The sequence below is a fragment of the Poecilia formosa genome, unplaced genomic scaffold, assembly GCF_000485575.1.
Source record: "Poecilia formosa unplaced genomic scaffold, Poecilia_formosa-5.1.2 Scaffold327, whole genome shotgun sequence".
Taxonomy (NCBI): Eukaryota; Metazoa; Chordata; class Actinopteri; order Cyprinodontiformes; family Poeciliidae; genus Poecilia; species Poecilia formosa.
In genome coordinates this window covers 440,699-456,325 of record NW_006800266.1, presented here as the reverse complement: position 1 = coordinate 456,325, position 15,627 = coordinate 440,699, and the positions used below count along the sequence as shown (strand labels likewise).

Genomic DNA, 15,627 nt, shown 5'->3' with positions numbered 1-15,627 from the left:
TGACACTGTGATTTCTGTTTTGGGGGGTTTTGAGCTATGGTCTTAAACTTTTGATCAGCTGAAAAGATCATGTTTGAGTGTAAATGCAGTTTTCAGAAAATTCCCTGCTCAAAAGTTCTTGTCTCTTGCACTGATTTTTTCCTTTGACATTGTGAAGCTCTACTTAGAACCTTCTTAATATCCAATAGTGCAAAATGCAACTTCTTGGTTTCACTTTTCAGGTTGTTTGAATTGCCACATGAAATTATACATCATCACTTGTATTAATTCTGTTTTTACCAAAAACAATGTCTCAATTGCCAGTAGTGTTTTTTCTTTTTCTTTGTGATTCTTTATGGTTTTTTACGTTTTCTGTCCAAGTATTTCAGATCATATGAAGAAGCTGGGCACCTGCTTATGGGTAATATGCTTCTCAAATATAAACTGGAATGAGCCAAGATTGGTATTAAAAGGTTAAAACTGGAAATCATACATCGATCACAAAATCCTGATCAATGATTCTCTAATTCAGTCTTATTCTGTTTTTTGTCACCACAATTAAATGCTAATAACACCAAAAATACGTCTTTATTCATGTGAGTTCTGTTAGGAATACCAACATTAGAGTTCCTTGCTAGTTTATCAGGTGAAAAAAGAAAAAAAAAATACAGTGGTAAAACACCGTAGAGCTCATTGACACCGCCCAGAAGAGTTAGTCTACCTGAGGAGAAGAAGCTGACGCAGGGATTGGGCCAGTACTGGCTCATCTTGCTGGGCAGAACACCTGGAATGCTCCAGAAGTGAAGGTATGTTGAAATCCTGCTGGCCTGGATGGCAACCAGGTTCCCACCCACTCCTAACAACCAGGCAGACCGGACAGTCACTTAGTGAGACAGGTCAGGATTTTCAGTATAGCACATTTCAACAACAATGCAGTTTAAAATGCTTTACATTAAAAAAAATAATACAATTAACAAAAAATAAAAAATAAAAAATAAAAAATTACAGTGATAGCATAAAGAGAAGTCATTTATTTTCTATTCTTTTCTAGAATAAAGGTGTAGTATTAAATATTACCAATTGTAATATTATTACTTTATTCTCATATAATTTCAACTTTATTCTCGTACCACTCTTTATTGATGTAATGTTATAAATATTTTCATAATTTTATTACTTAATTTTTACATTTTTGTTTGTATGGCCCTAATACTCGGTGGTATGAATGAGATATGCTGTCATCATTTTTACTGGAGGATGTTTGATGCGACAAAGAGTCGCATCAAACACAGAGCGTTGCATACAGTAACGCTCTGTGGAGCGTTACTGTATGCAATCTGAGGTGCATACAGTAACGTTTCTCAGATTGTTTCTGACAAATCACAGATCAGAAACTGGCCACAAAATCTCTGATTGGTGCGTTTGTGTATATCCATTTCAGCATACAGTAATTTCTGCTGAATAAACCATTTAAAAAAAACAAACTTCAGAGAATTTAAAAAAGGCAACTCTTAACATCACAATTTATCCAAAGACTGACCCCAGACACTTCCTAAAAGAACAGTTTGAATCCTGCTCTGTGGAGCGTTACTGTATGGAGACAGGTTCCTCAGCCTGCAGCTGTAAACGCTGCTGCAGTTCTGTAAAATTCATTACCTGTCAAACTCTGGCATCTGCATAAAACTGTCTGAGCTGCATTAAAGAAGACATTTTCACTTGTTGTTTTATTGTGCCACAGATGGCCAGCAGTTTTAGTATTTCAATCTGACTTTATTTGGTCTGAGATTATTTATTAAGCTCGTCACTGCCTTACTTTTAATAGTCATATTAATTTGCTGTTGACAAGGGTCTCTGAGCTTAACACATTTATGTCAGACACATTTCCAAGGATCTCAAACTTTTAACAATGACAGATAGGTTTTTAGGAAAATGGAAAAAAAAAAAAGAAAAAATCTGCCTGGTTTTATAAGCACATCAGAGGAAATTTGAACCAGATTGGCAAACTTGGAAATGAGCAGAGAGGAAGGATAGAGAACTAGAGTGGAAACTAAATGAGAGCGAGTGACAGGCTGAGTGGCTGGTTATTAAAGGCCCTGTCAGCTGTGTGGGACTCTGGCTGAGCACCATCAGTGGTTCACACTGGTTTTTCTCCTATACTCAGAGGATCTCTGCATGCATCACCTCACAGCCAAACTGCTCCATTACAGGCCTCTTTTTTTCCCCTTAACTTGCCTTCATTTGTGCTTCAGCACATTTTTCCAACTTGAAACTCCAGAGCCTTACATAAGTGTTTGTTTTTCCACACATTTTGTCACTTTTTTCCAAACTTCAATGTATTTTATTTACAATTTAGTGTGATGACAATGCAACAGATAACATACTGTCAACCCAAAGTAATGACGATATGAAATGAAAAATATTTTCAAAAATGTACACTCAGCTCTGCAGAGTTAGCTTAGTGCCAAAATGTTACAAACATAAACCATAAGCTGTGTTTCCATAGGAGAATAAATTGTGTTTCTATGTTGTGGATAAAGTCACAGATTCTGAACAACAGAACAGAACCACATCAGGTAGAGAACAGCTGCAGGACAGGAATCACAAAACGTGCACTTATATAAAACTTTGTCTTGACTCTAGAATTGATATTCTTCTGAGCAGGGTAGATTTTTTTATCTGTAATAAAAATTTACCCTGATTTTTATTAGGGTAGATAAAAATCAGGGTAGATTTTTATGAATATTTTTAGTAGGAGACTTATTTAATCTTGTTAGTAATCAGCAATCATTTTTGGAAGAATCCAGAGTGTCTCCAGCTCTATCCCAATGTTTCCCTCTGAGATAGGTCTCATATGAGTTTAATGACATGGTGACTGAAAATGAATTTCTCTACTGAATCCAGTTATGGATATTCAAAACAGTTTCAGTTTGCTGAAAAATGCAAACAAAACAATATTTGAATTATAAGCATGGAAGGTTTCTAGAAAGATCCAGAAACTCGGGGCAAATTGGATATTATACTGAGACTCAAAATTAACTGAACACTGATTTGTATTTTCTTTCCTCCTCACAATTATACAATTTTATGCCTAGTGCATAAAATTCCCAATATATGTTGAACTTGTGATTGTAATGAGAAACAATATGAACAAGTTAAAGGGATGCAGATACTTTTACAGACACAGTAACTATTCCTCTTAATACTCCAGCAGCGTTGGAGGATTGCCACCAAAATAAAACAGCATCAAACTTGCAATTACCATTAAGATGGAATAAAAATAACATTTGAGTTTGAAATAGTCCTGAGCAACAATCATAACCACCAGATGAGAGTTGGAAGGAGCCGCAGCCTGGAGCTGCTGTACCCTGCAATGCTGCTCCAACTCAAGCATTTCCTTTTTTTTGCCCCAGCCTGATTTAAATTGCAATCCTGGGATGAACTGAAACCATATGTTATCTGAGAGGCAAAAGAGAGGTCTAAAGTCATCCACGATGCTTCGGGAAACATTTGGCTCCAATATGAAAGGATGTTGAAGTCAGTGATGCTGAACCATGTAGAGCTGCTGGGATGTAAACAGAAGGAGGCTTTAAAAGCACTGGAGCATTTTGAGAAGTTCCCAACTGCAGAACATGGGGGTGGATTGATCATGGTGCTCCATGACATGCTTGGGATTCCTGAGCTGACTTCTGAAAGTCTGGTGCCTGGTGTACAAAGTGATCTCTTCTCGCATATGAAACAATTCCACTCTCCGTGGTAAGTTTCTGCCAAAAGCCAAAAGTCACGTCGTCACCTTCTTAAAATAAGAAATAATTTTTTGCCAAAAGTGATTCTGGGGGAAAAGAAAAAACAAACCAACAAACAAACAAAAAAAAACAAAAAAAAACAACAAAAAAAAACACTTGGCCTGGTAAAAAGAACAGTTCCACATTCTTACATCTAAAATAGTGAAAATTGGAATTCTGAAAATAAATAAGCTTATTGCAAACACCCTAATTTCGAAAAAACATGTTTTTTGATCAAATGTTTTCGCATTAGGGTGAGGTGGTTTGTTGACCGTAATGAAATTACTGTATTTCACAAAACTGTAATAGAAAACTGTAAAGTCAGCAGGAAGTGGTAGATGGATGATGATGCAGCATGCTTCGTAATGAATTTTCACCTGAATAAACTTATTCATGTGTGATTTTAGTGGAGTTTCTTGTTTAATGGAAAAACCTCAAAATCGTGATATTGTGTTTTTTTCAAAATTAACGGAATATCCTCAAAATTTTCCTCATATATGTGATGAGAATATGTCTCATTTGGCCTCACTGGGAAACGCATGCATAAAGCTTCTGAGTTTTCTCTTTTATTGTTTCTAGCTAAATATTATATTCATTTTTCCAAAAATGTTTGACGCATTTTACAATGAGGTTAAGTATTATATTCAGACAATCAAAGACTCTGACAAAAAATTGGCATGAAAATAATTGAAATCTGTTCTGCTTTGAACCTTTAGGTCCCAGCTTTCTCTTTTTGTCGAATATTATATATTATTTTTCATGAGGCATACAACTGTTTCATTTAATGTTGTTATACAGTAAACGATATAAAATATAAAGTTTTGGAGAAGCTTCAGTGCTTTAGCATTAGCTTCCACTAAATAACTTGTTGGTATAGCGCTTTGGCATTAGCAGAGCTAATGTTCATGATTAGTGCTTTAGAGTTAGTGTAGCTAACATTTTAGTTAGCGGTGCCCAGTTAAAACAACTGCGGTGCAGTTGTTTTAAAATGCATTTCTCTCAATGCATTTTAAAACAACAGTCATTTTAAATGCATCAGTCCTGTCAGTTCAGAAATAAAATAGGTCAGAACTAAGGCAAGCAATTTACCAAAAAGTGAGGAAAACAGAGGAGTGGTATCACAAGAAAAGAACCTTACCGTTAATAACAGGTGTAAAGACAGCCATCCCCTCAAAGTTGGGGTCACTCACTGTTTTGTCCAGGATAAGGCCCCCAAAACTGAACAATTATAGAATAACAGAGAAATCAGAACCATGTCAATTTACTGTGTAACTGGACTGTACTTAATTTTTTTTTCTTTTTAATTTTTACTTAATCTTTATATGCAGTGACTCTGTAAAATTTTATTTCTCAGGAATTCTTAGCAATTTTAATTTTTTCTACATTGGGCAAAAGGAACTAAAACTTATTGATCTGACATTAATTAATTAATTAATTAATAACTTCCTTAAGCATTGTAGAACATCTGAGTACAGTTTTCTGTTACATTTATCTCAACTTAATGTGACCTTAATGCTAACACAGCATTGGAAAAGCTGTTTCCACAAATAAAAATAAGGTTTCATGAAAACTGAAACATGAAAAATGTTGGTTTACTAAAAGAATTACTCAGCTGAGTTAAGATGGCTCTATTTACGATTCCTTTTTAAAAGTATATATATTCTAGCTTTCTTTCAGTTTTTGATCTTGTTTTTGCCTCATGGCGCCTCCTGCTGTCCATTACCGTGAACATAAAGCCTTATCACCCAAATCAAAAACAGCTCCAGTTTCCATAGTGACTCTACTTTGAGTCATTGTTGCTCATTTTAAATATCAAACTGAACTATCACTCATTTGACCTACTGTGTTTTGACACATAGTATATTGTGTTGTCGAAAATGAGGTAAAATGATACTGAGTTTCACTGCAACAAAAATGAGGTAAAATGGATCATCGTACAGTATGATGTTAAAAATGAGACCTCTTATGGGTCATTTTACCTCTTTTGAGCCCATTTTTGTCATAATAGTTGATTTTTTTTAGCTCTTTGCTTTTTTTGCCTCTTATTTTCAGTCTATTTCAGAAACATTTTCAGAACGCCGTCTTCTTTCTTCAGGTTACTTACAGCAGGTTTCACCTACAGCAGTTAAAGTATTTACAATAACTACTGACTGAGATTTACAAGAAAGCCTGACTCCTCTGAAGCACACTGTGTACAAAGAAGATCAGGGAGGCAGAGGTTAAAACCTTCTGCTCAGTGCTGCAGCTTCAGCTTTACATGTCTGAAATAAATCAGTTGTAGATGTTGCCTGTACCTGCTAATGGACATGGCTACTATAACAGGCTGCCAGCCAGAGCGGAGAACTTCTTTGATCTGTGGACTCTGTCGGGCCAACACCACCCACAGCGGGATCAGAGCCAGGAAGAGCAGGCACACGGAGGGGGACAAGTACCAGAGGTCTGAGGGTACAAAGACAAAAACCAAACAAAAAATAAAAATAAAAACAAAGCTTATTTATCTGCGCTAGCATCGTTATCAGAATATGGGTCAGTGCAGTTCTAACATGTCAATTATACTTTTGTCTTCCACTTAACTTTCCAATAATTAGTTACAGCAATATTACCCATAAATATGTAAGCTGTGGTGTGTTCATAATATAATATAAAATAAATGTTTTTATTAGTATTATGTAATAACAGTTAAATTAAACTGACTCTGCATAATAAATCTGTTTAACATGCAGGTTTAACTTGAACTGAATCATTATTTTAGATCAACTTTTGATGCTCTACTACTTCACTGACAGCTCAGGGCAGTCATGTTTCTGTCTGAAATGAAGCCTGGTTGTTGCTGCCATCTTGTGGTCTGATCCGGAATGGTTCAGAGGAAGCTCTGAGTCTCTTACCTTTGTACTGGTAGAGCGTGCTGCTGACCCCGGCCAGCAGGGACAGTGTGATCAGATCCCCCAGGCTTGCGGCGATGGGCGTGGCAACGTTGTCCGGGTTGATTCCCACCTTCCTGGAGCCAATGATCACTCCGATCATCACCAGGCCTGCATGAGAGGGAGACACATGTAAAGGAGAGACAAAAGTCTAACTTTTAAATAAGGTTTACATAAAGCAGAAAAAGCGGTTTGTTTAATTGGGAAAATCTTTTATCAGGTTGGTGAAAACCTGTCAGAGTTGATCAAAGTAATGCCGCCTGATTTCATTGATTTTGTAGTCGTAGTTATAAATATTCCTGTCAAAACAGAAAAACTAATCATTTGAATGTATTTATTGCAACTGTCAATGAGTGAATAAAATCAATAGATTTATTTCTTTACTCATTATCTTTGCCAGCATATGAATCTAAAACCTGGTTAGCAAAGTAATGTCGTAATGACATGTCTTAAAATAAAACCTGTGGTACAGCTTTACGCCGCCATAACTATTTTATTTATAGCGACGTTGCATGTTATTGTTTAAATCTGGACATTTCATGCATGCAGACAACGCTGGCACAGACAGAACACCAGCTGTAGAAAAATTCAACAAAATGAAACCTTGAGATGTAGGGATTATTCATTTAACGAGGGAAATGATAGCAAGAGGGATTTGAGGGGGAAGTGATCATCTGGGTTCAGATTATTAATAATCCCAAATAATAATCCAGTTTTATGTTTCCATTCCTGAAAACATAAAACTGTAATGGACTGAATGTTCTGTTGTTTGTGTAGGAAATGCTAGAGTGTTTTTTGGTGTTGAATCCTGAAACATATTGAGGTGTTGTTGTCAGTTGCCATGGCAATAGATCTGCATGTAGCATAGCCAACACTTAAAAAAAAGAATATGAGTGGTTTGGAGTTATTTTTCAACGTTTTTTTTTTCTACGTCACGTTTCCCTTTTCTGTGTTGAACTACACTAAAACAATGGAAGCTTCGTCTCCGGGTTTCATTTAGTTAACAGAACTATTCCACCGTGGCATCGCGGATAGAGATGAGGAGTCAAAGTATCATGTTTTTGCCCTCCAGCATTATGTGTGTGTGCAAAATTTCTGGATGTAAACAACAACATGCAAAGTGTCTATGGACCAAAACATTTCTAAAATCCAAGACAAGCTGATTAAAGCTGATGTGTAAAAGGTTATCAGGAGTGTGACAGACACAGGAGGGTTACCTTAGGATAGTTACAAAGGGTTAAAAATGCACAGAGTGAATATGGTCACCATGGCAGCTCCAATGTTTAGCACTGAGATGACCTCTGAACAGAAAGCAGCCAAACAAACACACCCGTTGACTGAACAGATCTGTGGTTTAGATGATCCCCACATACCCAGGGACAGAGCAGCTACGAAGGCAGTGGTGATGCTGCTGGCACACAGGACGGCCGCCTGGTCCAGCTCTACTCCTCCTCTGGAGATCGCACCCAAGCAGACGGCTGCCACTGCTGCCAGAAAGCCCACCACCGTGGCCTGGACCTGCACAATTCATCAAATCCCGTCTTTATCTTCCGATCAAAGCGTTGAAGTATGCAGCGCCGTCTATGCAGAGGATGTTACCTGAATGAGAGCCAGGTTGCTGCACACCATGGTCCACTGTTTGTCTGGATCATCCATTTGGCCCGTGTTGGCCTGCAACAGACAGGAAACACTCACATCTATTTCAATGTCATGGAAATTATTGTTTTTGAACTATATGCTATGTTTGTATGAATGATGATTTAGGCAACTGAAAATAAATAAATAAATAAAATTGACTTTATCTCAAAATTTTTCTCAGAATTCTGACTTTTTGGATTTTGAGATTAAAGTCAGATTACAAAGAAAAATGTCGGAATTCTGAGATAAAAGTCCAAATTCTGAGTTTAAGGACATAATTCTGATCTCATCATACTGTAATAACTTCATGCCCGGTTGAATCTCACCATGAGGGTGTATCAGGACGTTGGTGGAGCTGAATGACTAGAGTTAGAAGAAAAGCGGTTTGTTCTTACAGCGGTGGAGAGCCGAGCAGCCAGGGTCATCTCCAGGTTTCCTTTGAGGCCGACAAGAGCCGGAACCAGGATGAAAACCTCCGTTATCACCTTGAACACCTCCCAGTGCTGGAACACATATTCACATGGAAAACTGGATTTCAAACTGCTACAGAGCAACATAATACACACAGAAAATAAAATCATAAAATCACCAAACATCTTTATGTCAAAGTCATCTGGACCTGATGGAGTCAAATAAGTCATAATGCTAGAAGATATTCTGAGTTAACCCAGTGGCCTACTTTCTGGGTTGATGAGTATTATAATGCAGGGAGTCAGGCTGATGTTGTCTGAGTGTTGGCAGGTCCAAGATCTTTAAATAATTCAGATATGAGCAGAAGAAGAAGAAATGATGGTCAGGGAGGAGAAACGGACAGCGAAAAGGAAACACTCTGCAAATGGATGAAAACTATGAAGGCAGAGAAGGACCGACACAGAAACAGGCCTGAATAGAAAATGCATTATAGGCATAAATGAATTAGTTTGTCCTGAAACCTGTAAACATGGTCTTATTTTTGTAGAAATGATAACAATGTGTGCAGCTGTTGGAATACGTTTCTAAGATGGTTAAATAGGAAAAAAAAGTCAAGGAAAAGTGAAACTCTGAGGTTAAACAGCTGATAAACTCAGATAAATTAAAAATCTATATATATTTTTTTTGCTTCTTTTTTTCCCCCCTATAAATTGTAGGCCTGGCAGGCCACCAGACTTAATTTGATTAGCCCCCACCAGACTAAGTGTCATTTGTTTATGTATTCTAACTAGGTTTTCTTATACGCCAGTAGCTGTGACAGTAAAGTCAGGTTAAACTAGGTTTAGAACTGATGCACAGTGAACTCACGCGCCACCTTTCACTCAAAATAGTTCACTTGGAACGTGTTCTTTCAGAGCCGTACTGGCATTTGTGTAATCATTCTACAAAGACTGTCTTTTCAGAGAATATAATATGCTCAGCTTGCACATGCTCAGTGCGGACCTCTAAAACCCGGCTATAAAGGCTGAGTAGGCTGACTTACATTAGCATTTATAGCGGTTTGTGTTGGGTGCGCAGTGAGACTGATGAGCATTTATGTTCTCCCTGCATGTTCTGCACTGTGCTTGGCTCTGTGTCTGTGCTTGCTAATTGGTAAAGTGTATGTAAATGAGCTACAGCACCAGCCAATCACAGACAGGTCTTTTTTATCCAATCAGATTATATCCTTCAAATGCTGTATTAATTTGGATAAATACTAGCAACTAGCAACTAACTAGCAAATCCATACAGTGCACTAAGCAGCAGACATTACTAAACTAAACAATAAAACTTCATACAATAAATGTGTGAATTTTGTACATATTCAAGAACATTTGTACGCTTGAATATTTAGACAAGCATAAAAATGTGCTTACTCATCATTGTCCATTTAAGATAACTCTGTTATTTTACTTTTAAATGTAACCATCATTCCATAGCTTGTTATAAGTTCCACTGGTTGATTACTAACTTACTTTGAATAGCGTTTTTTAAGACTCAGTAGTTGGTGCTGAAGTATTACCAGTAATGTCTTCCAATAACACATAATCACCTAGTCATATTTTCACATTTCCTGTTAACTTGTAACATTTTTTAACACAAAAAACATGGACCATCCTATCATTTATGAGTGTTTTTAGAAGAGGTCTCATGTATTTGCAAATTCAGTTGTTCGTGGGCATTGTAATCCCAAACTCTTCCAAATACTGGGTGTACCGGCACCGTAATAAAGTTAGTTTTGAATCATTTTGACTGTACGCTGTACATCAATTTATCATCCCCCAAAAAGGAAGAATAGATATCTAAAGTTTATTTCATACTTGCATAAGGTCCATTAGGATCCCAGCAGAGACCATTCCGAGTCCCGATATCAGGTACGGCACCATAACCTGCGCCGCGATGAGCCAGGAGCTCTCTGGCAGGAAACCATGTTCAGATCGCGTCAACTTCCATGTCACGCCACGGAGCTTCTTGTCCTGGTAGCGAAGCTCCAACTCAAGACGAGTCACCACCATGTCGATGGGGGTCTGGAGGTCACTTTGAGATTAGATATTCCATATTGAGAGAAACTTCAAGCAAAACACGAGTAGTGTTCCCTTCCTGTATGTCCAAAATAATCTCCGATTGGGTCAGTAGTCCAAAGAAGTCAACAGAGATGAAGTCAAACGTTGTTCTTGTTCATAGGACAAGGCCAATTTGTTTTAGGCATTCATTAGTGATGTTGCCACACAACTTGACTAGTAGAAAAATGACTGTTCTGTGTCAAGAACTTTCAAGATTTTAATAACCTCTTTAATTTGCCTTTAACTCTGATGAGAGAAATTGATCAGTAGTCCATCTTGTCAGGCAAAATCAAAGTTAGAGGCTTTAAATCTAAATTTAGGGCATGAAGTGAGGCATTCTTGGCCATGTAGTGAGTCAGCAGTGATGACGTACCTATCTGTCAGCCTTACTGGGGAACACATTCATTAACACCATTTCTGATTTATAGGTCACGACGTTCAACGAGAGCCAGCACTAACCATCAATGTCTAAATCCTTGATTAAAAGGTAAATTTACTCCAACATGTCAGACAGAGAGCCTGAAGACGATCCATCAGCTGGCGACGAGGTCTGATTGAGCTCCTGTTGCTCCCAGATCACTTTGATTAACTTCACAGAGGGAGTTTGTTAAGTTGAGATGTAAATCTTCCTGATCCGGTCTGAAACACATTTGACCTCCATCTTTAAGGCAAAACTGTATCCCGCCACTGATGTCAGTTGCTCTGTGGAAGAAGACGAGGTATATTCCCAGAAGGTCTTAAGAGTCAGAATCAGCCTGTTGTCTGATTTGGCCAGGCTCAAAATGAGGGTCAAAATGAGAAACCAGGGGGTTCTGTGAAGCCGGTGAAAGATCCAGTGAGAGGATGGAGCAGCCGGCTTCTGGCAGACACGAGTGCCTGTTTCCTCCTGTCGGCATCAGCATATCCTGCTCAGTGGTGACGTAGCACAAAAGAGGCAGGGCCGTCTGGACGGTGCAAACTCTGGAGGGAAATGACTGGCTTTCCTTTCGCTCTCCTCCTCTCTCCTCCTCTCTGCGTATCTGCCTCCCGTCCTCCTCCTCGCCATGTGACACCTCCCTCTCCCCACATCGGACAGCCATCCTCACATTGCTCCCTCTCTCATCCACCTTGCTCTGATCTTGCTCTCCCCGTATCGTGACTCATTCTTTCTAGTCATCTATTTGTTTCCGTCGCTACCTCATATCTACCTGCTTGTGCACATCATGGAATGCACATCTTCTCAGTCCGTGTGACGCCACAAGACCGAGGAGACAAACTCACTGTACAGCAAAACACTGACCTCATTTCAGCAGCTCAGCAGAACTAAAACTGATTTGAGAAGCACTTTTCAGGTCAGAACAGCACTGGTTGACATACTGTACAGTAACAATATGTTAATAATAGTACTTTATAGCACCTTACAGAGTTCAATATTATTTAATCCTTGTTTTTCTATTTTTAGTCACTACTTCTTCCACAGAACAATTTGTATTACATTATTAGGGAACTCTAGAAGTTAATGTTGAGGATTGATAATTGTCACAATCAGTAGAAAGTCTGTAAGCTATAATTTTCAAGATCTTCATGTCCACCTGATTGCTGGGGGTCCTGGTGTGATACCAGCAGGTGTAGTAAATCAGTTTGTTTGGTTAAAGCCACAATCAGCTTCGTGTGTTTATGTTTGTGTAACACTTGATGTATTACCTTGATGTATTCTATCAGTACATCAATGTATTTAAATGTTACATGTCTAATAAAGTGGATGTCCCAGGTATGCTAGTCATTAGCCTCTCCAGTGCTAACACCAGCCATACAGCAAGAGAAGAAAGCAATACAGTGGGTTACCAGCTTAAGCATGCTAGTTGTTAGCCTCGCCAAAGCTAACACTAGCTTATCCAATGTTAGCACCAGCCTTATCAGTGCTAATGGACAGCAGAGGAAGAAGGCGACCAGCCTTTGCATGCTAGTCACTAGCATCTTAGTTGTTAACACACGTGAGCAGATTATTTTTCTTTTACCAGAATCATCCTCTCAGGATGATAGGCTGACACTTTGCTAGTGCCAGCCTATCATGATTCAGATCAGTAGCTAGCTTTTGGCCCTAATACCACGGCTTACTTTTGAAGCAGCTGGCTCACTCTAGATATATTTATTAATTCTTGTCTGTTATAATAATCACACATGTTCCCAGTCTTTCCATTTCATGACAGGAAATTACCACTTAAACATAGTGGAATATATAACTGATGTTTCTTATATATCTAAAAGCATAAAAAGCACCAGATCAATACTAAATGAAATTATATGTTTACTTCCATTCTTCATATGTGGCAGTGGAGTTGATCAAGCAGATAAATATGCTGATATATGCAATAAGAGATCATATTTTGGAGTGACAACCTTATCTTTGGATTGATGTGACCAAAGTGTCTCGTTTAAGATGTAAAATTTACTATTCTCATATGTTTTTACCCAGAGCTGCTCTGTGGGGGAAAGTTTCTTTTACATGCAAAAATAAAGTTTCCAACAGAATCCACAGGAATGAGGAGTTATGTAAAAAGATCTTCAGAAGTCAGAATCAGACTTCAAACCTTTACAAAAACTGGAAATCCAAAAGTCCAGATGGTGAATCTATAAACAGTAATTTACGAGAACAATAAGTAATTCATAAAAAGAACAACTCACTGCTTTATCTAACAGAACTGGGTTCTTTGATTATTGCAGGAATATTTAGTTTCCTCACTACCAAAGGGAACTATGTATTATTTTAAAGAGCAAATGTTATCATCCTGCAGTGTCGAGTTGCAGTAAAAAAGCTACTTCCTCTACTTCAGCTGCTCACTCTAATAATCCATATGCAATAAAACCACACTAATGGGCAAAGTCCATCCAACTCTCAGTCTTTTTAAAATTTGTTTGTCAAAGTAAAGCATTTATTGCTTGCTGGCTTCTGAGAGGTTTTCCAGCTAACAAGAAGTTTAGAGCTCATTTCAGCACAGCAGTTTCCACAAGAAATGATGCTTTTTTTAACCAGGAGTAAAAATAATGTGATGTTAAGTGGTCTATTAAAATCCAACAGATGTTTTTTATTTTTTTTTTTTTATTTTTTATGATGATGTCTTTGAAGCAACAATTATCATCTGTATCACGCTGCCTATGTTTGATAAAAACAGGAACAGCAGAAACATAAAAACAGCAAATTAAACTCCTGGGGTCAGAAATGAAGGTAGGATATTGTTAGATACGACAAATGTGTAATTAGTTAATCTGACTCTGGAATCAGAATATAACTGGTTAAAGAGGTTTGTTTTTTTTTTTGTTTTTTTTGTTTTTTTTACTTTCAGTCTGATCGACACATCCTTAGTGTCTGCAGAGAGCTCTCAGCCAAAGACGTGACTGATCAGCCTCCATCCATGCAAGCGCGGTAACAGATACTGTACGCTGATGATGAACAGATGAAGAGGATTTATCAGGACAAACACAGGAAAACAGAGGATGCAGAAAGCTGAGAAGCAGACAGCGATGTGTCTGACTGCCTACAACCAGCTGGCTTCAGACCAAACGCTGGGGACGCTGAGGTGACTACTACTAATCAAACAAAATGTCAGAGATTCCTTTATTTTACTGTAAAAAGGTTTATTAGAGGTTGGGGTTGCATAATATTAAAAAGACGTGTTTGCTGCATTATTAATGAATCCTGCAAATGATGACATAAATGGTAATTTATCCACATTTTCCTCACTAATGTCTGTCTTTTCCCATCATCACAATGTCATCATCATTCTCACTTTTATTCACTCAGCCACTTTAATCTGTATTGATTATTCGCTTCAAGGGCAGTGAGTCCATCCAGCTGGATAACATCAGCCAGGCCAGCGCGTTCCTACACAACGCCGCCTGATTCTCGTCTCCTTTCAGTGGTCAGTCTGGGATTTCTCCCATTGAGCTGCAGACTCTTTTCAGACCTCCAAGTCACCATCACATAATATAATCAACATTATTGATGTGTCATTCTACTTGTTCTCATTCAACTTGTGACTCTCCTTCATCTTTCTGTATTTGTCAGGTATGAATTTATCAAGCTGCAAATAGAGTTAGAAGATCATATTCTACAGGAAACTGTGAGCTGCAGGTGTTCATGTACGTATTATGTTCATTGTGTGTGGAAAAAATATGAGTAACTTTCAGCCAAAACAACTCAGAAATATTCTAGAAAAAAAAGGGGAAATATTTGCGTTTGAAAAGTTGTACATCTGTTAGCAAAAAACGGCAAAAAACTCTAAAATGTTCTGAGTTTTTTCTTGAAAATTTTAGAGATTGTTTTTTTTTTAGCAACTTTTCCTTTTTTATAAGTCAGATTTTTCTTGTTCTTGTTTTTTTCTAGAAAAATTCTGAGATTATCCCAAAAATCTTGGAGTTTTTTGGTGGACATGTATTTCTCTCTCTCTCTATTTTTTTTTTATCTACAATAGTCCTAATACATTGTAGTTAATGACACAAGGGACAGCACCCATAAAACACATTATGGAAGAAAACAGTCCAAGCCTCTCTGAACATAAACTGGTTGGATTCTGCTTGGTCATTCTGCCCTGAAAGTCTGCACACACAATGAGAAGGAAGCAGCTTTTACACCATCAGCAGAACTCCTAACAAAGTTAAAGTGGTGCCCGGAAAAGGAAGGGTTGCCCTGCACTACAGTATCCTCCTTCATTGCCCCCTGGTGCAGTCTGTAACCAAAACCCTGCTATCTTAATATCTCAGCTTTGTTTAGCTGAGTAAATCCATCCATCCATCCATCCATCCATCCATCCATCC

At 37.9% G+C, this 15,627-nt stretch overlaps 1 protein-coding gene across 6 annotated transcripts in view; it reads right to left on the bottom strand.

Annotated features, from left to right (window-relative positions):
- LOC103152775 (solute carrier family 41 member 3) overlaps positions 1 to 15,627 on the bottom strand; it is a 32,133-nt gene that overhangs the window by 8,120 nt on the left and 8,386 nt on the right. For 4 of the 6 annotated variants that reach the window (XM_016661368.1, XM_007573380.2, XM_007573379.2 and 1 more), the window contains exons 3-9: positions 8,716 to 8,823; positions 8,282 to 8,353; positions 8,056 to 8,200; positions 6,647 to 6,793; positions 6,056 to 6,200; positions 4,900 to 4,979; positions 701 to 835 (exon numbers count right to left, since the gene is read on the bottom strand). In XM_016661368.1, coding sequence (XP_016516854.1) covers positions 701 to 835; positions 4,900 to 4,979; positions 6,056 to 6,200; positions 6,647 to 6,793; positions 8,056 to 8,200; positions 8,282 to 8,353; positions 8,716 to 8,823 — 832 coding nt within the window. Of the gene's footprint in view, positions 1 to 700; positions 836 to 3,008; positions 3,741 to 4,899; positions 4,980 to 6,055; positions 6,201 to 6,646; positions 6,794 to 8,055; positions 8,201 to 8,281; positions 8,354 to 8,715; positions 8,824 to 10,590; positions 11,828 to 15,627 lie in introns of those variants that run through there. The other 2 variants (XM_016661371.1, XM_016661370.1) reach the window with 2 other exon arrangements.